This window comes from Chamaea fasciata, unplaced genomic scaffold (genome assembly GCF_029207755.1).
Source record: "Chamaea fasciata isolate MVZ Bird 193981 ecotype frontalis unplaced genomic scaffold, bChaFas1.0.hap1 SCAF_15, whole genome shotgun sequence".
In the NCBI taxonomy this organism is placed as follows: domain Eukaryota; kingdom Metazoa; phylum Chordata; class Aves; order Passeriformes; family Sylviidae; genus Chamaea; species Chamaea fasciata.
Genome location: NW_027094100.1, coordinates 6,900,964 through 6,923,549, shown reverse-complemented (window position 1 = coordinate 6,923,549; position 22,586 = coordinate 6,900,964). Strand labels below are relative to the sequence as shown.

The 22,586-nt window shown below is 40.2% G+C and overlaps 1 protein-coding gene across 1 annotated transcript; it reads right to left on the bottom strand.

Moving 5' to 3' along the window:
* Nucleotides 1–1,499: 1,499 nt before the first annotated feature.
* SEC24A (SEC24 homolog A, COPII coat complex component) lies at nt 1,500–22,507 on the bottom strand. The gene is made up of 23 exons (XM_066197372.1): nt 22,396–22,507; nt 17,142–17,663; nt 15,565–15,726; nt 13,758–13,835; nt 13,278–13,444; nt 12,502–12,674; nt 11,446–11,548; nt 10,535–10,661; nt 10,091–10,200; nt 9,601–9,713; nt 8,810–8,928; nt 8,108–8,163; nt 7,578–7,784; nt 7,138–7,258; nt 6,429–6,587; nt 5,739–5,912; nt 5,544–5,654; nt 4,979–5,154; nt 3,858–3,995; nt 3,192–3,296; nt 2,961–3,053; nt 2,343–2,446; nt 1,500–1,961 (listed from the first exon to the last, which is right to left on the bottom strand). Exons 1-23 carry the CDS (start codon nt 22,442–22,444, stop codon nt 1,847–1,849), a joined length of 3,282 nt encoding a protein of 1,093 aa, XP_066053469.1. The 5' UTR covers nt 22,445–22,507; the 3' UTR covers nt 1,500–1,846.
* Between the last annotated feature and the right edge of the window lie 79 nt (nt 22,508–22,586).

The window sequence follows — 22,586 nt, the reverse complement described above, 5'->3', positions numbered from 1 at the left end:
TGAAGACACCCCTTTCCTCCTTCCTTGGGAAAAAAAAAAAAAATCAGTGTCAAAACTTAAGACACCTCTTCACTATGACTAGAAACTGTGCAATTCTCTGAAAAGCAGTTCAAGTAAATATATTCCTGTTTGCTACAGAGGCAGCAGACAGGGAAGCTTAAATTGGTTCTATAATAATCTTTTCATGCTGTTTTAGCCATTGTTCTGAACTTTAGCTTCTTGTGCTCAACAAGAACAATTTCTCCCAAGGAACTCCTCCCCTAAAGTAAGGCAACTCCTGACAATCATAAGCAGCTACAGCCTGCAATGGGAGCAAATGTTTACCCAAATGTTGACCCCACTGACATTTGTATCTCCAAATGTCCTAAGCACAGTACATTTGACCACTCACAAGTATTTTACCTTTTCAAGTTACTTGGCCCAGAAAGTGAGTTCTGCAAGACCTTTAAGTTTACCACTATTAAATAAAAAAGCAAACCAAGATTTTTCCAAATGCAAACTTCCATGGGCATTGGAATACAGTAACTTAAATACTCTTCACATTGGTAGCTACCAATGATAGCTTAATCTTGAAAACATAAGAATTATCAATACACTTCTATAAAATTAAATATTTTTTGTATATAAATTTTTACTTCAAGTCCGATGTCAGCTTTGATCTGTATCTCCAGCAGGCTCTGAGAGTATATTTAAAGCTTTACTTGGAACACACTGGCCTTGGACCCAGGCTCATTACACACCTGCAGCAAAAACCCCTTTTTTTTTTAAAAAACTTCAGGCATGTCTGCAACCATATACAAATCTTCAAATGCAATATAATAATTTTGTTCTTGGAAAAATAATTTACAATTTTAACGTCAGAATATTCAGTGTTGCAGACCAACATTTGGTCTGAAGTGCTGCCAACAAACTTGCTTCAGATACACACCAGATCTGAGGGGTCCAACATTCACTTAATGTAAACAAGAGCCAAAAGTCTACTGAACATAAACCAAACAAAATCTGAGATAACCTTCCTTGTTCTTCCCCTCCCAAACCATTCATAAATTGAAATGAAAACTATTCCTTTTACTGAAGAAAAGCAAAGCTTACCATCTGCCTAAGTCTACTTTTGCTGCCAACTCAACCAATGACTTTTTAAAATCTGTCTCATGTAGGGCCCACTCTTCCCCACTGTTTTTAAAATTAGAATAATGACTCATTAAAAGCTTCAACAAATTCAGCCACTTTATCCAGGTTAAGCTTACCTTTAGTCCTATTAGCCATAATCCAATCCAAGCACTGGATTCTACACTTCATAAGCATTTGTTCATTTCACAATGAACACTTCTTTCATTGCTACTTTAAGCATTAAGTTGAACATTGAGATGTTCTGTCTGTAATCACTGGATGCACTTAGAAAGAATTTCCCTGCAAATCATGATCAGTATTGTGAGGTTTTGTATCTAGCAGCAAAAAAAAAAAAAAAAAAAAAAAAAAAAAAGTTACAGAAATATACATTTTGAACAACAAAGAACTCTTTATTTTACAAAATGTATTTCACCTTCTCAGTATTGCCTTTGTAAATGTACTTCATGCTGCAACTACTTACAGTAAAAACACGATTTGCAGCAAATTAAAGGTGCTCAACCAGTTCCAACAGTTTGATTTTTTTTTTAAGGTACAATATTACGTAGTTGCACATTTGATTCTCAGATGTGGTCCTTTATTTGCTTTAGTTCGTTGAAATCACAGTGAGAACTTCTCATCAACTGCCTCAGGCCACAGATTTAATGAAGGTATTACAAGCACAATCATTCTTTACTGCAAAATCTTTCCTTAAAGAAGTAAGCCAAATGCTAGTGTTTCATTTATTCACTTGCTGCTGTATATGAAGGAGGAATTCATAGTAGGATAAGGCTGATTCTGTTCTGTCTTCAATCATATTTTGCAGAAAACTTGATTTCAATGGACTCTCATCCCTTAAAAACAAAAATATAAGTGTTTGAGTGGAATAAACATTTGCCATGGGCATTAATAAAGTTAAAGGTCAAGTGGCAAGACATTTCAAGAGCTTAAGGACATATGAAAAGAGGATCTCAAATAGCCCTTAGTAGTGATTAATCCTAGTAAGTGCTCTTACCAGTACTTACTACATTTATCTGACATTACCTAAAGATTCTTCTGTGACATTTAGTCTTTTGAAATTCTAACTGGAGACAGTTCAAATCTGTAGTCAAATCTGTCAGGTACAGCACACACTATTGTTAAGAATTTCATTAAGAAAGTTCAGTATATGATATCCAAGTATGTTTTGGTAACAGGCTGCTGAAGAAGCAAAAAGACTGTTAAAACCCACTTACTTTATTATATATAGTATAGGAAAGAAAGGTCTCTGTTCTCTCAGCCAAGAAATGAAAGCTCGTGTTCTGATGGATTCTGCAGTTTCAAGTTCTGGGAGATGTGTCTAAAAGCCAAAGGGTTTCATTAATACAAACAAGGTTTTTTCAAGAAAAACAGTAAAAGAAACAGTTAAACTAGCCCAACTCATTAGGTATAAAGAAAACCCAGACAGATACGTTTTGTGATGTATACTTTCAGTCTTGTCTTCTTTGAAGGGGCTTGAAACAGTCAAGAGGACTAAACCGCTATCAGCAATTAGCTGTCAGAATGGTGATGACTGAGCTATGATTGATTCCTGTTTAGTTGCAAAAACTAAAGGATTTCCCACTAACCCACTGTGCTCACTATTTGCAAACATTCTTAGTCTGCTCGCACAGGTCAGAGAAACTCAATCACTGTCAGCCTCTCCCCACTGTGTCTTCATAGGAAGAAACTCCAAGAGGTAACAAATTATTTCTTTCCTTGGATCTGGACCTATACCACTAGAGGGCTAATATGTGAGTAGTCTATTTTAATTCTCATACAAGTGATATTCTGGCAGCACTGTGTGTAAGATGATGTGCAGAGCAAGCACATACCATATTCTGTGGTATTGAGCCATAATTTGGGACTCCAAGGACTTGGCTGATGAAGCCCTGCCCACAGTTCTTCCCAATCCACAGAAACATCACCTGAAAGACACCCATCATAACAACATTAATCCAACTCAAAACACACCTCAGCAGTCTTGCACAAATTTTGGGTTCTCAGAAAGAACACACCAAGTAAACTTGGATATTTTTTAAAATCCCCACCACCACACAACTTACAGAGCCAGCATCCATAAGATAAGCACCATCCCTACTCAGCTTCTCCACTGACAGCTGGAGAAGGGGTGGCTGAGGTATAGTTCTGTCATTTATGTTGAGAGCCCCCTAAAAGAAGGATAAAAACAGTGGTTCACATCTTGATGAAGAAAAACAGAACAGAATGTTAAATAAGAGTAGGATCTATTACATGCTTTATTTAGAGAGGGTGAATTTCAAACATATCTTAGCTAATTAGTTCTAGAACTGGATATCCAATTTGTTGTGTACCAAAGATGTGATTTCTAAAATTTTCCAGGGTTTTACATAAACATTCATGTTCTCAAAACTGCTTGATATTTGAAAATAAAGGAAGCTACAAAGGGACAAAAACCACATTATGATGTCTTTATGTATATATGATTTATAGCACAAGATAATGACACAAGGCAAAGGTGAAATAAGTTAGGAAAAAACCTTCCCCATCCATCCATAGCACAGCTTCTCTCCAGAATTCACCAAACCAGTTCCAAGTAACAAATGCACAAATGCAACAAGTGGGAGAATATGAAACATTACATTTTAGCTGTGCAGCTTTAATATGGAAAACTTGGGAGATTCTTAACACATTTACTTTTACATCACACAAATCTTCGGGATGAAAGAGATTGTGTAGCAAGGCAGACTCACCTCATCTGTGAGATTATCGACTCTGTACAGACTGGGATGTGTCATGAGCATGAGGTAAACAAGGGGCTGGTTTTTCACCTGACACATGGTGAAGATGCGTTCATCCAAACGTGTGTTTGTTCCGGTTTGAAATGCTTTCTGCAAACAATCAGGCATTTAGTTTAACCATTAAAGCAAAGCAAGATAAGCTGAATTTCACACATCATCTTGCTTATTACTAACTAACTTAAGTTTTAGAGATGTTACGTAAAGTGTTTTCTCATTGTATTTTACTTTTCTATAGTTCTCTTCAGTGTTTCACATACAAATCATACAAGTCTCATTTCCATTTCTGGATTTTAGAATTAAGCTTGACCTGGCACCACCAATCCTTTCTAGTGAGCACCCTGAAAATACTCTCTAACCTGCACCTCAAAAATGCTACTTGATGAAATTTAAAAGAGTAAATATTGGAGCAGTTTACAATTGGCTTCAATGTACAGAATCTTAGGCCTGTATTTACAAGAAAGAAATAGTCCTGGCTGGTTGGGACCACAAAAAAAGCTATAAATCAAAGTAGGGCTCATTCCTCCCACCTGACTCGATCAAATGCTTATCAAGCCTTTCACATGAACAAGCTCAATATGAACATGCCTGTTAATTCCTAATCAAGATGTATGACTCCGTAACTTCTTTCTGAACCAAGAAACCAGTCCATCCAACACTTAAATGAGTTCTAGTATCAGTTCAGGGAAATTCAATTTAAAAATACTTACACTGAGCATATACTGTGAAGATGCTTTAAACCTCTTGCAAGAACAGCCAAGCCAATTCCCCCTCTACCATGCACCCAGTTCTCTTCTAATCCACACTGAACTGCTGTGTGGATCTACATTTCCAGAAACGCACAAAACTCAGATTCCTGAGAAAACACTATCCGCACCCCGACACATTCTCCTCGCTAGTCAGTGTCTTTATTATTTCGCCCTTCCATTGCTTAAAACATTTATGCTTTTGGTTTTACACACACCTCTAAATTCCTGCTTTTGAACTAAGTCATTCTTCATCAAAGAACAGTCCTTTTACTTCAGGCTGACCTGGCAAACCATCCTCCTCTCGCCTGGCTTCCTTTCCCCTCTTACCTGTTTTAAGAGTGCCAGTATATAAAGCGGGAAGAGGCGCAGTGAGAAGGGAGCTGTGAGCCCGGGCTGCTGGATGCTCAGCACGGAGGAGCGATAAGCAGCTAAAGAATCGATCACTGCGTTGACCAGGGCGTCCCGAGCGTCGCTCAGCGTGGCAGAAACAGAGCGGTCCACGGCTGCAAACAGAGCACAAGGTTCAAATAACAGGGGTTTCCTCCCTCCCCTGGCACGAATACAGTCACATACATTAACTTCTCTCACTCTATCATGTATGTCGATGCAGCTTAAGGTTTTACTACATGCAAGGGCAGTCAAGTTTCAGAAAAAAAGCTGGGGCCCACGATGATGCACCAGACTAAGCCTAAGCCCAGGTGATTACACACAGCTCTACTGATCCTTCACCTAAGCCAAACATTAAAACCAAAACTCCCTCAGATTTGGGACTTTGAAAGCACTCTCAGAACGAGGGAGAATCTTTTCCTCTAATGTCACCTCCCAGAGGATTATTGCACAGATCTTTAAGGATACAATCCACGCACATCAAACAAACTCTTAGCACACTCACCCATATTGGCTAAGAGCCCAGTGATGGCCTGCACATCTGCCCCGAGGTACACATCACTCAGTGTTGTGACAACAGGTAAGCACATAGTGTGGACACGAATTCGTCTTTCACCTGCAAGAAAAGAAAACTGTAACCTCCATACTTGTTTTATGAAGCAACACTACAAATGGCCCTGTTGGCTCAACCTAACCTTACCTTTGCTGGAGGTGTACAGGAGAGCTGACTGAAAAGAAACCACTTGCATATCTGTAAGACTCTCTTCCACTGACATTTGCACAGCGTACCCAGCATCTGGGTTTACGTTGGGTAACGACAACAAGTCTGTAGATCGTACAAAGAAGTTCCCATGGAAAGTATGAATGGAAAGACCTACAAGATAATCATGAATCAGTTTGGGTTTTATAGCTCTGAAGTACAGGCACCATATACACATCTGCCATCAATGTATATGACTGTACTGGAATGTTCCCTCTCAGTGAAATACATTATCTTCAGAAAAGGTAAACACTGCAAACTGACAACTCATCCAAAGAATCCACAAAGCCCAGCAGAAAGTGGGAATTAGCAAGGCAAATCCATGCAGAGTAGTAGACAGTATCTCAATTATAAAAACAGTCCTGTTGCTCCTACACAGTCTCTGGTTGAAACAGCAGTCCAGGCAAATTTTCAGTTTTGACCATTATAAACTGGAACCTGGATGCCAGAAAACACACCGCAAATACTATCTTAAAAAAAATTGTCCTATCCCTGGTACTGAATTTTACTTTTCTAATCTTTGCCTTTTGGTTTCCAAACAGCTAGAATACCAATGAAAACATTCCCAAAGAGCAGCAAAAGCCCACTTCCCTTTTCTCCACCCCCCAAAAATCTAAGGTGAATTCAGACCTTTGGTGCATCTTATCCTCATGACAGCCTCGAACCCAATCTTTCTAGTTAAATATCGCTTCAGTTCCTTTTGCAATTTCTCCACTTGGACAGGGTTGTGTTTATGATGGTAAGATTGGTAGTAGTAGACACTACCTGCAGAATACCTTGATATACAACCTGAAACAAAACCAATACACATTGGAGAGTGCAGACAGTTGCTGCTGCAGTCTTTAAACTATTAAATTGTTCACACCTGCAAATCACTCAGATACAGAGTTACAGACCTGCCTACAGAGACAGAGATGTAGCACAACTGTATATTCTAGCATGTGATAAGTTTCAGGTGTGAAATAATTTTCCACTGACCTGAAATTGCTGTCACTTAAAAGTTTGGTTAAATAGAAAAGAAAATTTAAAATGCTAATAAAATTTGCTCTAAAGGCAATGACACTAATGGTTAAAAGGCATTAAAAGGAAGAATGCATTTCTGCTACTTTTATCAATAGCACAAGAATCCTGACTCACTAAGGGAGGCATGAAAGTAAGTAGCTTAAATCAGGACTGAAAGATTACATTCTATTCACTGTCACTGCTCAGCAAGGACAAGTTTGTATCTTGACATTAGATTAACTCAAATCAGGTTCATCTACTAAATATTAACATAGATTCTATGCAGTTGCTCAAAATACAAGAGTTCCATGCCCCAAAACAGCTTTATATGTCTTACCTAGAGAAGCCAAGTCAGAATATTGCCCACTAAGAAGAAATAAATCCACTGCAACCTGTTGCCCTGAGCAGTCCAAGGCCAACTTCTTGTAAAAATCAGTCGATGGTGTCAGATGTATATCCTGTTAACACAGTGGAGTATTACAAAATGCAAAGGACATTCAAATTGATTCATATATTTATTGCCTGTTTTAAGGGACACTTATAATCAATTCTCCATCATTGATTAAAAATATTTAATTTAAAAAAAGGTAAATAATTTGTGTTTATGTTGCTTGGGGTTTTTTCTTTGGGTTTTTTTGGGTGTTTTTTTTTTTTTTTTTTGCTACTTTAACAAAGGAGCAAGACAAGCACTAAATTAACCCAGAAGAGGAAATCCCAGAACCACCTAAATGCACAGAACAGGGTTGTTAGTACTCTCAACCTTTCTGCTTTCCTAACCTTTGCTGTTGCTCTTTGGTTTGGCTCTTCTCGTGCTTTCAGTGCTCCCATTCCCACAGATGGGAGCTGTGTCTGGAAGACAGTGATTCTACCTCCAGTGGGGGACATCAGTTTAAAGGCAGCCTGTAATGCAGGCCCCAGAGCACTGTGAGTTTCCAGGGACTTGGTAAACATCTGTGGCAATGTCTTCAACAGATCTTGAATTAGCTACAAGTGAGAAAACAGTATTAGGCCTGGGAGTCTTCATGGTTTTCTACTTTATATAGAGCTGATCACTGAACATAACCAAGTATTAACACTTCCAATATTGAGGTAGTTAAGAGGAAGCCTAGAAAAATTGAATTACAGTCTTGTTTCAGGTTGGCAAGAATTTACAGTGACATAGATAAAAAATCTCTTTTTTTTTTTTCCCTCAAACCTTGCATTTGAACAGCAGGTGTTAATGAGCATTAATTAATCAAAAAAATTACCAAATATATCCCCAATTATGTAAATGTCACTAGTTATGTAAGAAAGTCTTCACTTCTTACCTCTTTATTTTCATTTAAATTTACTAATAAGTTTTCTGGCATTGGTATAAATACATCTGAAAGGGAAATAAAATATTTGAGTCATCTTTTAAAAACACATCAAGCTTTCCCTGACTTAATTTGTCAACCATTATACTTATTAGAAAAAAATTACACGGTGTCAGTGTATTAACCCATGCAAACATAATTATATGGACTTCTTTTTTTCCTCATAAGCATTCCTGTGGCTAGAATCCCATGTTAGAGTAGCAATCAACAGGGCTGAAGGATAATCAAGACTTTGAAATAAAATCACATAGCAAATGTTTCCAGTATTCAATCTACCCTGCCTAATAGCATCCAGTGAAAGGTGATTTGAAACAAAAGACAGAAGGACAAGCACTAAGCACCAGCCACAAGAAAATCTATAGAAAGGTATCCAGCATCAGTATTTGGGATTTCAAGAGGAATCTAAAGAATTGTACAAATTAAACTAGAAGTTAGGAAGGCTGTCTTCATGTTTGAAGTCATGAGCAGCCACAGCACTGCTCAGACATCAGGGAGATGTCTTCAAAAACAAACTCACACATATGGTACTTCGAAAGTCATTACTAGAGAGACTAATGGTGTGATCTACAAACTCCCACCAGATACATATTTTTAAAGGCTGTCACAACCAGAAGTCATTAATAGGTACTGATCACAAAAATTATTTTTGCATACCTTCAATATCTGAAACTATAAGCATCTGAGGCTGAGAAAGACCTTCCTGAAGACTGTAGAAATGGATTGTGCTGTCAAACGTTATGAAGCCTATTTTTGTTCTAGTGTTCCCAGGAAGCCTGAAAATGAGACATATGGTGTTCAACGAGATGAAATTTCATTTCTGCAGGCTTTTTTTTTTTTTTTTAACATCCACTGCATCTCTCCATGGTTGTTAACGAGCAGTTACTTTAACAGCTAGACTGCAAGAGCTTCACTAAGTCATTTTGAAAAGAACAAAAACCACAACAAAAAAAGGAGCTCATGGTAGAGTCACCCAGCAGGCAGGTGAAAACCTTTTAAGAGGGGAATCAGAAGTGGAAGAAAGGGAAGAAATAAACTGCAAAATACCAAGCAGTATTTATGTAAGTTCAAACAGTATGCATTTTTTGAGAAGTTAATTAGATGTGTGACTCTTTCAGCAAATACTTATCTAAATTTTTAAAAAATACAGTTCAAAAGATATCATAAACATGAGGCTTATATTCTTTTGGGGATTGACGAAGCATATAGGAAAGAGAAAATCAGAAATTTTTCAGACTGAAAATCAAGCCTCAAAATTACCTTTTATACTGGTGTAGCTGTGGTGGGAAAAAAACTACAGCTTTATGGAACATTTTAACACAACACTGGCCATTGTTTGCCCACACTAGGCAACTTGTCTTCCAAACAGAAAGGACTGGCATGCCAGTGTCTATCATGAGTATCTTAAGAGGAATGAAAATGGGATATTTTAAGAAAAAGGTACTTACGAGTCAAGATTGTCTAACAAGGTCTGGCAGACTGTGTTCAAGTATCCCGTCTCTATTGCATTGTGAGAGACATCAAACACAAAGAGGTACACGGGTGGCTGAGGTGGACGCAGCTGAGCAAAGAAAAGATTACCTTTCATTTTCAAATAGGATTTGTTGGATTTGGTTTATTCATTCCATTGCAAGTTTAAACTGTTAAAACAGCATGCAAGTGAGAGCTAAAATTTCTGAATGCACTTGCCTCTTATGTGGTAATACCAGAATTCTAGTTTTCTTCCAAAGATACCTATATACTCTAAATACAGATTAACTCTGACATCATAAATGTTTAGAAGTACACTCTCTGAAGTTCTCCCCGTGAGTTCTCAGATACACTCCCTAAGGCAGCAGCTGTTCTACTGAACTGGAAAGCATCCTCTGAAATAAAACTTTCTCTGACATGCCTCTGAAAATAAAACAAAGGAAGAACAGAAGTAAATAAAGCCCTTACCATGTATTCAGATGGAGCCATAAACTCAATAGTAGCATTCTGGACTTCAGGTCTTTTATGAGGTTCTCCATAAACTCTTGTCACAGGATTATACAGGAATTCTTCAGGAACTATGCAGGTAAGTTTATATATTAGTATTTCACACTAGTATTGGCTGTGCTGCATTTTAAAACAAATATATCAACTCTTTTGTGGCTGTTGGGCAACACGTGGAGAACTACACCAGGCAGTGGAGTTCACCTACACTTGTGCAAGGGTACCCTGAGTGACCTCTTGGGCTCACTGTGTTTCTTTAGGGACACCACTGTCACTGGGAAACATTTCTCATGACTCCCAGCATGACTGACAATAATCCCCTCACAGATTTGGCCAACAACACTCCAGTCTCAAAGGCCAAGGTGGGAAAGGTTAATTGCAACACTTTGAAGCATGTTTAAAACTTACCATCATTGACTCTATAGCACAAATTGCATTTCCATCTCCTTTGGTCTAGGAAGCTGACAAAAGGGTTGATGTACGTCCGGCAGGAGCGGCATCTCACAATAATACTGGAAGTGACCACTGGCAATTGCTGCAAAGGAAAAGCTTCCTGTTTTAAAGCATCCTCACCCTGCAGATGTTTACCTGTGGTAACAACACCACCTACACTGTTCTGGCTAGTGAGGCAAAGCATCCTTGTTGAAACGAGGAGTGCTTCTGCATCCTCACAGCATCCCTGCCACTCCTTAATATGACAGGTAGGAACTGAGCTCTAACGTATTTGACTGTGTAGATTCCCTTTCCAAGCCTCTAAATTCTTAAATTTTACACTGATGGTTTAAGATCAAGTCCTGCACCCAATACAGATCAAAAAGCAGGGGAAAAAAGGCCCAAATCTTTAAGAAATCAATTAAACTGAGAAAAAACCCACAATGTTTAAGAGAGACATTGCTAAATTCAAAGTCTTCTGGCTATCTCATGACATCCAAATCCCTTCAACTTTGTCAAGTCTTGAGTTTAGAAGCAGTATTAGGTTTGAAATCAATAACTACAACTGATACATGACAACCTGGAATTTAGATGTTGCCTTCTATCACAGTCCAGATTCTGTGCTGTCTTTAAGCTTTTGGGTTTTTGAGGTTTGGGAGGCTCTCTTTTTCTATTAAGAAGTGAGAACCAAAGGTTTAAAAATGATAGGAAGAAATAATTAAGAAAAATTACAACGATCTGTATGGAACAAGGAAAGGTCAGTTCCTATGGTAGTTTTTCTGGGCCAAGGTACCTGCCCTTGTTTAATAATTCATTGTCCATTGTCTGGACTCTAGTAAAGGCATAGTTGATATTTCAGCATGTAAAGTTTTCAAAATTTCTCATACCGATAAGTCTTTGAAAGGATGAAGCAGGAGCCCCAAAGGAAGTTTGGCTTTATTCAATAAGGCCTGAGTTTGAGGAATGTTAGTCAGGGTACAGCGGAACAACCTACATGAAGGACAAAGGGTTATTTTCAGAGGCGTTCAAATAAATTATGATTTCAGTAGCACAGTATATTTTTCTAGAGATTTAATGGTGAATTTCCATTTCCAGATTAAAGATCTTCACCATCTCTTTCAAATCATTTTGTTTCTGTCTGAGCTTGACCCACAGTACATACTTTGAGTTCTTATTTTATACAAATGCTCTTTACACAGAACTGAGTGTCATTTTAGTCACTCAAGTCAAAGTTAAGCCTAACAATATTCAAAGTTGCACCAAATCTTTATATACTAAATGTTATTTTGGAATAAATTAGAATTGGCAATGTTTAAAAGGCACTTTTAAAAACTTAGTAACTATAAACAATCTCACAGTCATTTTCTGAGTCTTGAGCACTCAGCAGCTTCCACAAAGTGCAGATGTATGTGGTAGTTTTGCAAATCCTGTCCAGCTTGTTTGCATGAACAACATCACAAAGGCACTGTTATTAAAAAATGTTTGCAAAGTATGAGTCCCTGGTTTGATCAGTCTCCTGAGAGAGAATTAACCAACTGCCAGCCTCTTATTTGAAATTTCATTTACTCCATTGTTTTCAACGGTTACTTTTCAATACAGAGGTCACCTATGTTTCTTCATGCACAATCTTTCTGGTGTACCTCACCTGACTGAATTAACTCCTATTTTATATCTTCTCATTCATACTCACTGTCAGGCATAAAAGTTTGGTACCGTAGCTATCTGTAGCTGCCTTGTTAACAAAATTTTCCTCATGCTTTCTACAAAGATGATTTTCCCCTCTTCAGTTAAACCCAATTACTGCCATTATTGTAACACAATGAAGCCCATTTTCAGTATTTTCTACTCATAAAATTAAGAAAACATTTTGTGAAGTTATGTTTGTAAGTAGAAATTTATACTTCTATCTATTTTGATGTATTATAGCAAATGCATCATCTTACTCAGGATTGCAGTTGAGCTTCTGGATGTCTTCATGCAAGTTGGGGACAGGAGCCTTCAAAAGGGTGGTAGGAAGAATATTTCTTTCTTGAAGAAGATTCACAGGTCTTAACCCTTCCTGCTGTAGACTCAGGCCACCCATTGATGCAGTTAAGTGATTAGTGCCTAGGGTAGGCTGGAGTCAAATAAAATTTCACTAATTAGTACCATTTACTTGGATGAAACCCACAGTCCATTTAAAACCATGTATATATCCCTTTCAGTCTGTTTTGTTCATGTACTAACTGCCGTTCTATCACTATATTTAGAAATAGTGGCTGTCATATGAACTTGATTTATGCATGTAATGTATCAGAGGAAAAAAGCAGCAGAAATTGCCTATAAAGATCTTAAAATACAGAGGCTCAGCTGGTGAAAGTACTGGTCAGTTCACTTTGAAAGTTCAGGGAAAGAAAAACCAAATACTTCGGCTAACAGTAACAATGCCACGGAAAAGATGCCAAAAGCAGCTGAAAGTTTCAAAAGAAACATCCTGATGAGATTTGAGAGTGGAACATTTCCCAAAGAGCTGGCACATAGCTTTTCCAAACTGGTACCAAGGCACAGGCAAAAGCATTAATTGTGGGCTATGTCTGTCCTCCTGAACAAATGGTGCCCAAACAGGGAACAAAAGAAGCAGCATCCTAGCGATGCACAACACCTACCAACCACATAATTTTTCTTTACCCACACACCCCCACTGGAGGTAGTACTGAGATAGAAACCAGACAATCTTTACCTGGTGGAAATGTTTTGATCCATCTGGATATTGCAAAGCAGATGCATTCATTCCTGGTGCTCCAGGGGGAGAAGTATGTTGGTAGCCTGGAGGTAAGGCAGGGTAAGAATATCCAACACTTCTGTTCATCTTAAGATTTGGGGCTGCAGGAGAATGATGTGGAGTTGCTGAAAGCAGAGTAGACAGATACTTAATTGCTGAAGAACTGTATCTTGAGGCATTAGGACAACAGAACTGCCTGTTTAGTTTCGAAGTGTAAAAAATACAGCTGTCAACTTTGGAAAGGGCTCTCACTGTCTTTACATATCACAGGAAAAGACATGCTAATTGTCAATGCTTCAAATTTCACATTTAGCTTCACAACAGGCATTGAACCAGGTACATGTTTGTACACAAATGCCTAAACTTCTCTCTTCTATCTTTCCCAGACTCTTAAAAGTTCCATTATAAAAACAACCACTTTTACTCCCAAAGCCTTACCCATGACACCACCACCTTCAATTGCATCGTAGCTGTTTTGCACTGCAGACACATCACTGGCAGCAGATCTGGCATCACCTTTAAAGAAAAACAACCACAGGAAAAATTTGCACAAGTTACAAAGAAGTTTTAATGAGATAACTGCAAAAAATACCCTACTTGCTGGATGAATATTAAGACAAGCATGGTTTGAATCTACTTTGGTTTTGACCCAGGATGAAACTGAATTAAATATACACTTTGTCCTCTTTCTCACACACGTCCCCTGCAGATGTGACCTCAAAAAAGGGCATTCATAAAACATCACAATCTTTTTTTTCTTTTTTTTTAAGGAAAACAGAAGTCCCTACACTTCTGGTTGAGTAATCTTTTGTAACTCCTTCAGATGAGGGATTTGCCATAGCTTTCAAGCCGACATGCAGTAAAGGGTCAGGGGACACTGCCTCCTCAGCAGAGGAAGTCTCTAGGCTAGCTGCAGTCTTCCAAGTAACCTGCAGCTTAGAGTTCCCTGAAGAGTTTTTTCCACTGATAATTCACAGAAACACCAATTTTCCTACACTTACACACTTAGTCCACTACTGCCCACCAAACAGCAACAGCTCTAACAGAGTCACATACCAGTCAAGATAGAAATTCAATCTAAGATAGGAAAAACCCTGAATCTCAGAGAGTGCTCCCAAAGGACAGTTTTTGGTAAGCCAACTATGTCTAAATATACTAACACAACTATATATTGCTAAGGACAAGTAGGTACTCTATTTTTATTACCATTTTTTATTAAAATCTTCAAAGATGACCCAATAAAAGGAACTTACATCACACACTGAGTCTTGCTAGCACCAGTCAACCTGCTTCAGAGACTAAACATTTTTATCTCTCCAGGGCTCTGAAAATGTTTCTCTTCACGATGAAGAAAATATTTTCTAAGCAAAAGCTGTTTCTAATGCATTTAATACATTCCAAACTAAGCTAAATCTGAATACACTATTCTTGTGCTCACAGAGCTACCGCACACAAGAAACTGCCAATCTGAACATGCAAGGAACCAACAGCTTTGACAGAACTATGTATGTAAAAATAAAGCTGCCGACTGGCACATGGCCCCATCTAGCATGGGCACTAAATGCCAAACAACTGGAGTCTGTCTGATACAGAGCCCTGAGGAGCTCTTCAACAATGACATATTTGTGCAGGGCCCACAGGAAACACAAAGTCAGGTATCTGTCTTCAACAGCTGACACTTCACAGCCTCTAGTAACTTCCTTCTTCCTTCAGAAAACTAACAAATGCAAGATGTGTGTTTCAGTGATTTTACATAGAGAAGAATAAGGTACAGCTACATAAACAGCAAGGAATTGCAAGGTCCACATTTTATCTCCCTGTAGAATGAACAATACGGGGAGACATACATGGATTTCTGTCCTCACAGTAGTCAGGGATGCAGAGAAATGAGAATTTCCCTATCACTTTTTAACACAAAAAAGAAAAAAAAGCAATGCCAACTACAGGAGGCATGGCCATGTAAAACAGCACTTGGAAATTTTCAACTGTTAATTTCTGTTACAACTTATTTCTAATTAATTGTATTTTCAACTGCTAATTTCTTAGATTTTACTAATGTTTGTTTACAAGAATTTTTCTCCTTTCCAGGTCCTTACCTGTTCTTTTTCAGATTAAATTTTTAGCTGTATTAGTATCAACTTTACAATTTGAGTCTCTAATAGGACATCGTGCTTGACTTTAAAGGTTGCATATTACATCAAGTTGCAATGTTTGAACTCAACATAAAGAGCACATTGTTTCTTACCTTCTTGGTTTGTAGGTGATTTTAGCACAGACTGTGCACCAGGTGGTCCTGCTGCTGCTGGTGGTGGTGGCCTCGGTGGCCCAGCAACTGGCGGAGGTCCTAAAGGTGGCCTTGGAGGGTGGAGTGGAGTTAAAGGCTGAGTCACTGGTGGAGGTGCAGGTCCTATAAAGAGATTTAACTTTTAGGAGGAGTTTAACCCAGCTGAAAAAAGCCACAGAAGTTTTGTTATAAAACCACACGGATTGAATTCTAAATATTCCTGTTGTTCAGAGATTGAAGAGCATATGAATCAACAGCATCTTCATATTGATGCATAAATCCTAACATGTGGGTCTCAAATTCAGGTTGTATCTGTCATGCTTTTCTCATTCTGGGTTCCTTTAGCTACTGATCTCTTTCAGCTTTTTGTTGCTATTGTTGGCAAGACTTTCAAGGTGTACAGAAAATATCCCAACTCTATAACAAAGTTTGGAGTGATCACAAAACAAGTTTAATTAACTTTAAAAGTGATCACTGTTATACAAAAAAATACCAGGGAAATGGCTCAGGAGGATTGAATGGATATAAAAATTACTTATTCCAAACACTTGCTCTCATTTCATATGCCACTTTCCAGAATTTCTCTGCATTTTCCTCACTAATTCCAAAGTACTAACTGTTTATTCCAATTAAGTGCCAGAAATAGTTTCATAAATTCTGTGAGCTTAAGACATTTTGAACAGCATAAGAAAATTAGGCAGGCATATAACAAAAAAATTAGCATCATAAAAATATCTAATGAGGCTAAAAGCATTTAACAAGAAAAATTATTTGCTTTACATGGAAAATATTTCTGTACCTAAGTCCTGTTTGAATGCTTAGTCAGAAAAAACTAACAACATACAGCAGTTTGGCAAAGAGAAACTTGAGTATTAACAGTGTTTCCATTATAATCACAAGTTGCACAATAGAGCTATTTTGTGTTAGAAAAGCTTTTACCACTGCATGTACCAACAGAAAGGGAGCAGGAGCAAAGTCTCCTACATTTAGAGTACTTTCTGAAGACTGACAATTATCATTAAATGTGAAAATTACAAGTTTGGGGGAAGGAAGCTTTCCATTGAACTGACCTCTATTTCAATAGCACAGAATGCTTTTCAGTTTTCTTTCCAGACTGTGCTCCAGTTATGGCTGTGCTGACAGGCTATTCAGAAAATTACCTGAATCAAGTGGTTACTGACTATGCTCACTAAATAGGACTAGCTTTCAGTGGTGAAGTCCTGGACTGAAACATGCTAATGCTCCAACAGTTACCCCAGGAAATGGTGAAGGTTACAGAAACACATCACCCACACACAGCATCCCAAAACAACGGGACACCATTCAGGAGTTACCTGCTCTGGCCAGCTGAAACACCCAACCTGGGCACAGCACTTTCATTTCTAACCCAAAGAAAGCATCTAGGTATCTCTGATGGGTGTATCTGCTTTAACAATCTCCCACAATCAAAATGTCACTGCAGAGTCAGTTCTACACTCATTACTGTAAAAGGTTGTTGAAAAATGGACATTGGTAAAACACCAGCAAGTTGTGGTTACCTGGCTTCACGTAGCTGTTCTGCAGCGGAGGAGCCCCCGGAGAAGCAGCATATGGATAACTCCCTGCAGGGTTTGCACTTCCCGGTAACGACGAGGGCGGCTGAGCTGACCCTGTCCCAGGCACACGAGCCAAGTGGCTTGGTTGAGCCCCAAGGGGCTGACTCACAGGAGTCTGGCCGTACTGCCAGTTTGAGAGCACCGGTGGGCTGGCTCCAGGAGGAAAACTCCCAGCAGATGATACAGCGGCTGAGTTCTGTAATGCAGGCGGCAGCACTTGTGGAACAGGACCTGGCTGTTGTACTGGTGACCCAGAGAAAGCTGCCACTGGTGGTCTATTGAGAGTCTGGCCAGGTCCTTGGTAACTGTTTAATTGAGAAACATTCTGAGAGCCACTATAGCCGTACTGTCCAGAAGACTGCTGTGGAGGAACCTTGGCCGGCATCTGATGGGAGTATGATCCTGGAACTGCAGGACTGTATCCCTGGCCATCTGGGGAATTCATCAGCTGATTTTGAACAGGGCCTGGAATGATAAAAAAAACTACACTCTTTAGGAAGTCAATGTTGTGTATCACTTTTGAAAATAAAAGATGTTCTTGTGAATGTCTTTCCTTAGGATTTTATTAGTCTCCAAGCCATTTTTAATTTAAACCATTAGGCGTGACAGAAGTACTACTGCAAGGGACATTAATTCGGCAGTATTTTGCTATCGACGCTTACATCTTTGTTTTGTTTTACAGTAACCTTGAAACCACTAAGCATTCCAGTAGCATCAATGCTCCTGGATTGAAACTCACACAGGATCCCATCCAATCTCCAGAAAGCCCCAAAAGCCAGCTGCCCCAGAGGAGCACTGCCCCACAGCACTGGCAGTAGCACACAGGAGCAGACTGAAAGCGGAAGATCCGTTGCGTAAGAACTCCATTTCACATGACGGCTCACAGCAGCCCACACGTCAGCTCACCACGACACCAGAGCCAAGTGCCAGCACAGGTCACCACGCTACTTCTCAAGTGACTGAGTCAATCTATCAAAGTTTCTGCAGTTAATTTTAGTAAGAGAACTATTCATACACATACTGCTCATGTGAGTGGCCAACCGGTCACCAACACAGAATGAAGGGTCAGTTTATCATAAAGTAACTCACCAGTCAGGGAAATAAACCTTGACAAGTTGATGATGCTCATTATGCATTTGTTGGTTGGTATACATGAACTGAGTTTTACTCATTTGAAGAAAAAAATTTGAAAAAAAGGTTAGTAACTCTCCAAAGAGTAAACAACATGGGCAAGAATATCATCAGATTCCAGCTTTACAGAGGAACAGGTTGACAGAATCCCATGGCGTTTCCAGTACAATAAGAGCTCCACCAAGAAAGGTACTACTACAGATTGTTCATACCATTGCAACAAAATGGGACATGCTGAAGAGAGACCATCAATTTCTGAGTGAAATCCTTCTGAGCAGAACACACTAGATACTGCAGGCCACAGCCAACTATGGCTCCTTCACAATTACCAAAACACTTTCCAGTGTTGTATCATTCAGTTCAACCAGTCACACTGTGGCTTTCCTCATCCCCTAAAAACACAGCTTAGATACTGGAAACATTACAGACACACAGTTACACATTAAAAAAAAAAGCTGGTTTCCTATTGAAAAGTAATGGCTAAATTCTGAAAGGCGAGCAAGTTCACATTGCCAGGTTAGAGTAACTCACACATTTCTGACAATAAATTAAGCTAATTGCAGAATACATTGAAATTCTTAGTTAGGACAAACACAGCACTGATCATTCAGCTCCTCATTCCCTAGAAAACCTTAGGCTCTGGGTCACACTCAGCTGTTAGTTCACTGAATATTGTACAGGTCCATATAACTACCACAGCACCAGAGATCTCATCCTCACTGCCTCTTATTTGTGCAAAAAAGGTACACACAACATTATTCTCCAACCATTAATTTCAGCATGCAATTTATCATTCAGTTAGGAAATCCAGTTATACCCTACTGTCCTTACAATGCTACTCCTAGATATTTGCAATTAATAATTCTCTAAAATCAAGGGTGTTTAAAGAAAAAGCACTCAAAGACAAAAGTGCTTACAGTTATGAGTAACCTTCAAAAACTACCCTGCAGGGTTCCAGATGGTTTCCAACAACCACTTTACAAATCCCACTGGCAATTAAACCTGCTAACTTTAAAAATTATGATTTCTTATCAAATCTTCTGACTGCATCTGCACAAACACTGATATAACAATATCACTATAAACTGTAGGAAAAATACAGGACAAATTCTAATTGAATTAATAACTTGATTTTTCACTTAGGGAATGACTCTCTATCCCAGGCAGAAATTAGAGTATTTGGATTGCTCTCTGATGCACTGTTTTCCCTGCTTGAGGATAAAACAGTGGAAGTGAGGTGATACCAAAAAACTGACCTACTTGTTATCTTCTATGGCACTTTATGCAAAAAATATAAATCAAATTCATCACAGAACAATGTTCCAATTTTTATTTTTAAAGTCAGAAGCACAACGACAAGTCTTGTCACCCTCATGTAATAGTTCATGTTTCCAAGACAAGTCTGCACAAAGCTGCCAAAAAAGTTATAGAAATAGCACTAAGGGACAAAACCCCTTTACAAAGAGTTTCACAGTGCACAAAAACTTTTCAGGACTCACTGTTTGGTTGCTGCCAGATACCCAACTTGACCTGACCTCTTTATGAGACTCATCAAAGAGTATCTAGGTGTCCAGCTTTCCCCAAATGCTGCTGGTTTTCTGTGAAGCCAGAAATAAACAAGGAATTCTGCGTGGACTGGAGAGCTACTTCACCTGCACAGCAGCAAAACAGCCAACACTCAGAGACCACAGAAATGAATTAGTAATAGAAGAAAGGCCACCTATCTAACAGCAAAAGTCTCCTCTACAACAACACAGAGCCATTTAATGTTTCTAAGAGATCAGGAATAGCACCAGAATATATATGAAGGCCACTTGATGGTTTTATAAAATGCTCAGAGTACTAATGTGGACGGCTAGAATCCAAGTAATATTTTCTGCCACAAAGAATTTCACTGTCCCTTACTCCAAGACAGTTATCAGCACGTTGCTTTTGCCAGCCACAAGCTCTCCAAGCTCCAGAGAGATGCAAAGATAAATACTCTGAAAAGTTACATCCCAACAGATGTCTACTTCGTCTGACTCTGACCCACTGGATTCCAAACCCAACAGCTCCTAAAGCACCTCATGTCATCCAAGTGCCATGCTAAGGTATGACATGAGAAGAACAAAACGTTTCTAAAAGAATTGTTTCTTCTTCTTGTTTACACTTCAGATCTATCAACTGGAAAACAAATTAGACACCTGCAATTAAATGAGTACAGAATACTGGTCCTATTAAAAGACAAACAGAAATGAAGGAGAGGAAGGTTGTTGCTAAGCAACCCAAAGCTCTGTGCTAAACAATTTCCCGGGCAGCACACGGTGCTGCTGTGACAATTTACTGTCTTAGTGGACATGCAGACTCAGGGAGTTACCTGCAAACACTTCAGCAAGCAACAAGTTGCAAGGAAGGGCTGACAGCTACAGAGCAATTTATCATCCTACTGACAGTTTTCTTTCCTCACAGACCAGTATAAGCACCACTACAGCACTCAGTACCCTCAAAACTCTTTTATAAAGCTTTGGTGTTAGTATAAAGGTCAAGGACCACAGCACCCTCTCAACATCTATTTCAAACAATGCTTTGAACAGTCCATGCTTGAACAATCTGATGTATTTCAAAGGCCAGCAACCAAACTTTATCTCTGACATACCTTAAAAACAGTTTCATTTTATTACCTAGTATTTGCATAACACTACATTTCAGTTCTTTATTTTTCACACACCTGGCAGCTGAGTAGCCTGAAATTCCTCTTTCTCAACTGCCCCTCCATAACTCCCATTATGTGCTTAATCTGACACTAGGGAAATGAGCAAACATAAAGCAATGCCAGCCTGTAAATCATCCCACTCAGTTACTCCATTAGCTAACATTCTCTTTGTACAGTCTCTGCTCAGACCACAAGTTCTCAGGACACAGCCTCTCTCTCCACACTATATTCAGACTCTTCCCACGCTCTTGACCCTAAAAGCAACTACACAGTTAATTGCAAATTGTCGTTTTGCTGATGACTTTGAAGAACAGCAATAAACACACTGTGCAGGAGGAGGGGGAAGAAAAATCAAAAGATCTCATTATAACTGAACTGCTTATGATGCAGCACAGCTACCGAAACACACAAGTGTATAATTAAGGAAGCAAGTGCAGAGGATGTGTATGTGAAATCAGGAGACACTTCCATCAGCACAGATTTGCACACATGCAACGAAAACAGACACAGAGACAAGGCTAGCCTTGAATTTCTTATTCCTGCATTAAAACACTGGCTAGTAAGTTCAGTTTCGCCTTTAATATCTCGTTTGAAAGAAATACATTTTGAAGGGAAGAAAGTAACCAAGACTTTCGCAGTTAGCAGCACACAGGACCAGATAATGTCGGCTTTACGAGAATGACAAGATAAGAAAGCCCCGCAGCGCCGCGGGCTGAGCTCGGCGATAACCACAGTGCCACATGTACAGCCCCGTTCCAAAGGGTCAAACCTCGGCTGTGTCACCCGTGTCACCGGCGGGGACCCACCCGGGCCAAGGGGTGGTCTGGGGCAGCCCGAGCCGTGCGTGTTACCCCGGCAGCACAGACACGGGCTCTCTGAGAGACGCTGTCGTTCATACCGACGGACAAATGTACGCCGGGACACTTATGCCGCGACAATAAATCACAGCGAAGATTTATTTTGCCTAACGGGCCGCTCTGTGTTTTCCTCAGTGACACTCGGAGCCGGGCCCGGTCCGACAGCCGCTCAGCCCCGCTCGCACCGCCCCAGGCCGCTGCCGGGGCCGCAGCGGGAGCCCGGCTCCGCTGCCGCTCCTTTCCTCCCCTTTCCTCCCCAGTTCAGCTGCGCCTCGCCCCAGGTGTCCGGGCTGCCAGAGGGCACCGCCGAGCTCAGCCCGGTGTAACCCAGCGACCCGGGCGGCGAACGGGGATCCCCGGAGCCCCCTCCCCGCGCTCTGCCCGCGGGCATCGGCCTACTGCCCCCGCCGCCCCGGGGCAGAGGGCGGCCTGGGTCCGGGGGAAGCGCCGCGAGGCGAGAGCCGTCCCCGCCAGGCCCTATCCCGCGCCAAGCCCCGCGGGGCTGCCCCGCACTCACCGTTGGTGTAGGGGCGCTGGCCGGCGGGGGCCCCGGCGGGCTGGGCCATGGCTCGGCCGGCTGCGCTCGGAGCCGCCCGTGTGGCGGCGCCGGCCCGGGCAGGGGGGGACGGACCCACCGGAACTGCCGGGCGGCGCGCGCAGCCGCACTGCGGACACGTGGCACTTCCGGGAGCGGCGCTGCGGCTTAAG

Coding starts and splice junctions, on each gene's coding strand:
- SEC24A (XM_066197372.1), bottom strand. CDS start 22,444: ATGGCCCAGCCCGCCGGGGCCCCCGCCGGCCAGCGCCCCTACACCAAC. Junction 5,913..6,428: donor GAGGATAAGATGCACCAAAG/GTCTGAATTCAC, acceptor ATTATCTTGTAG/GTCTTTCCATTCATACTTTC. Junction 3,297..3,857: donor TCGATAATCTCACAGATGAG/GTGAGTCTGCCT, acceptor TCCTTCTTTTAG/GGGGCTCTCAACATAAATGA.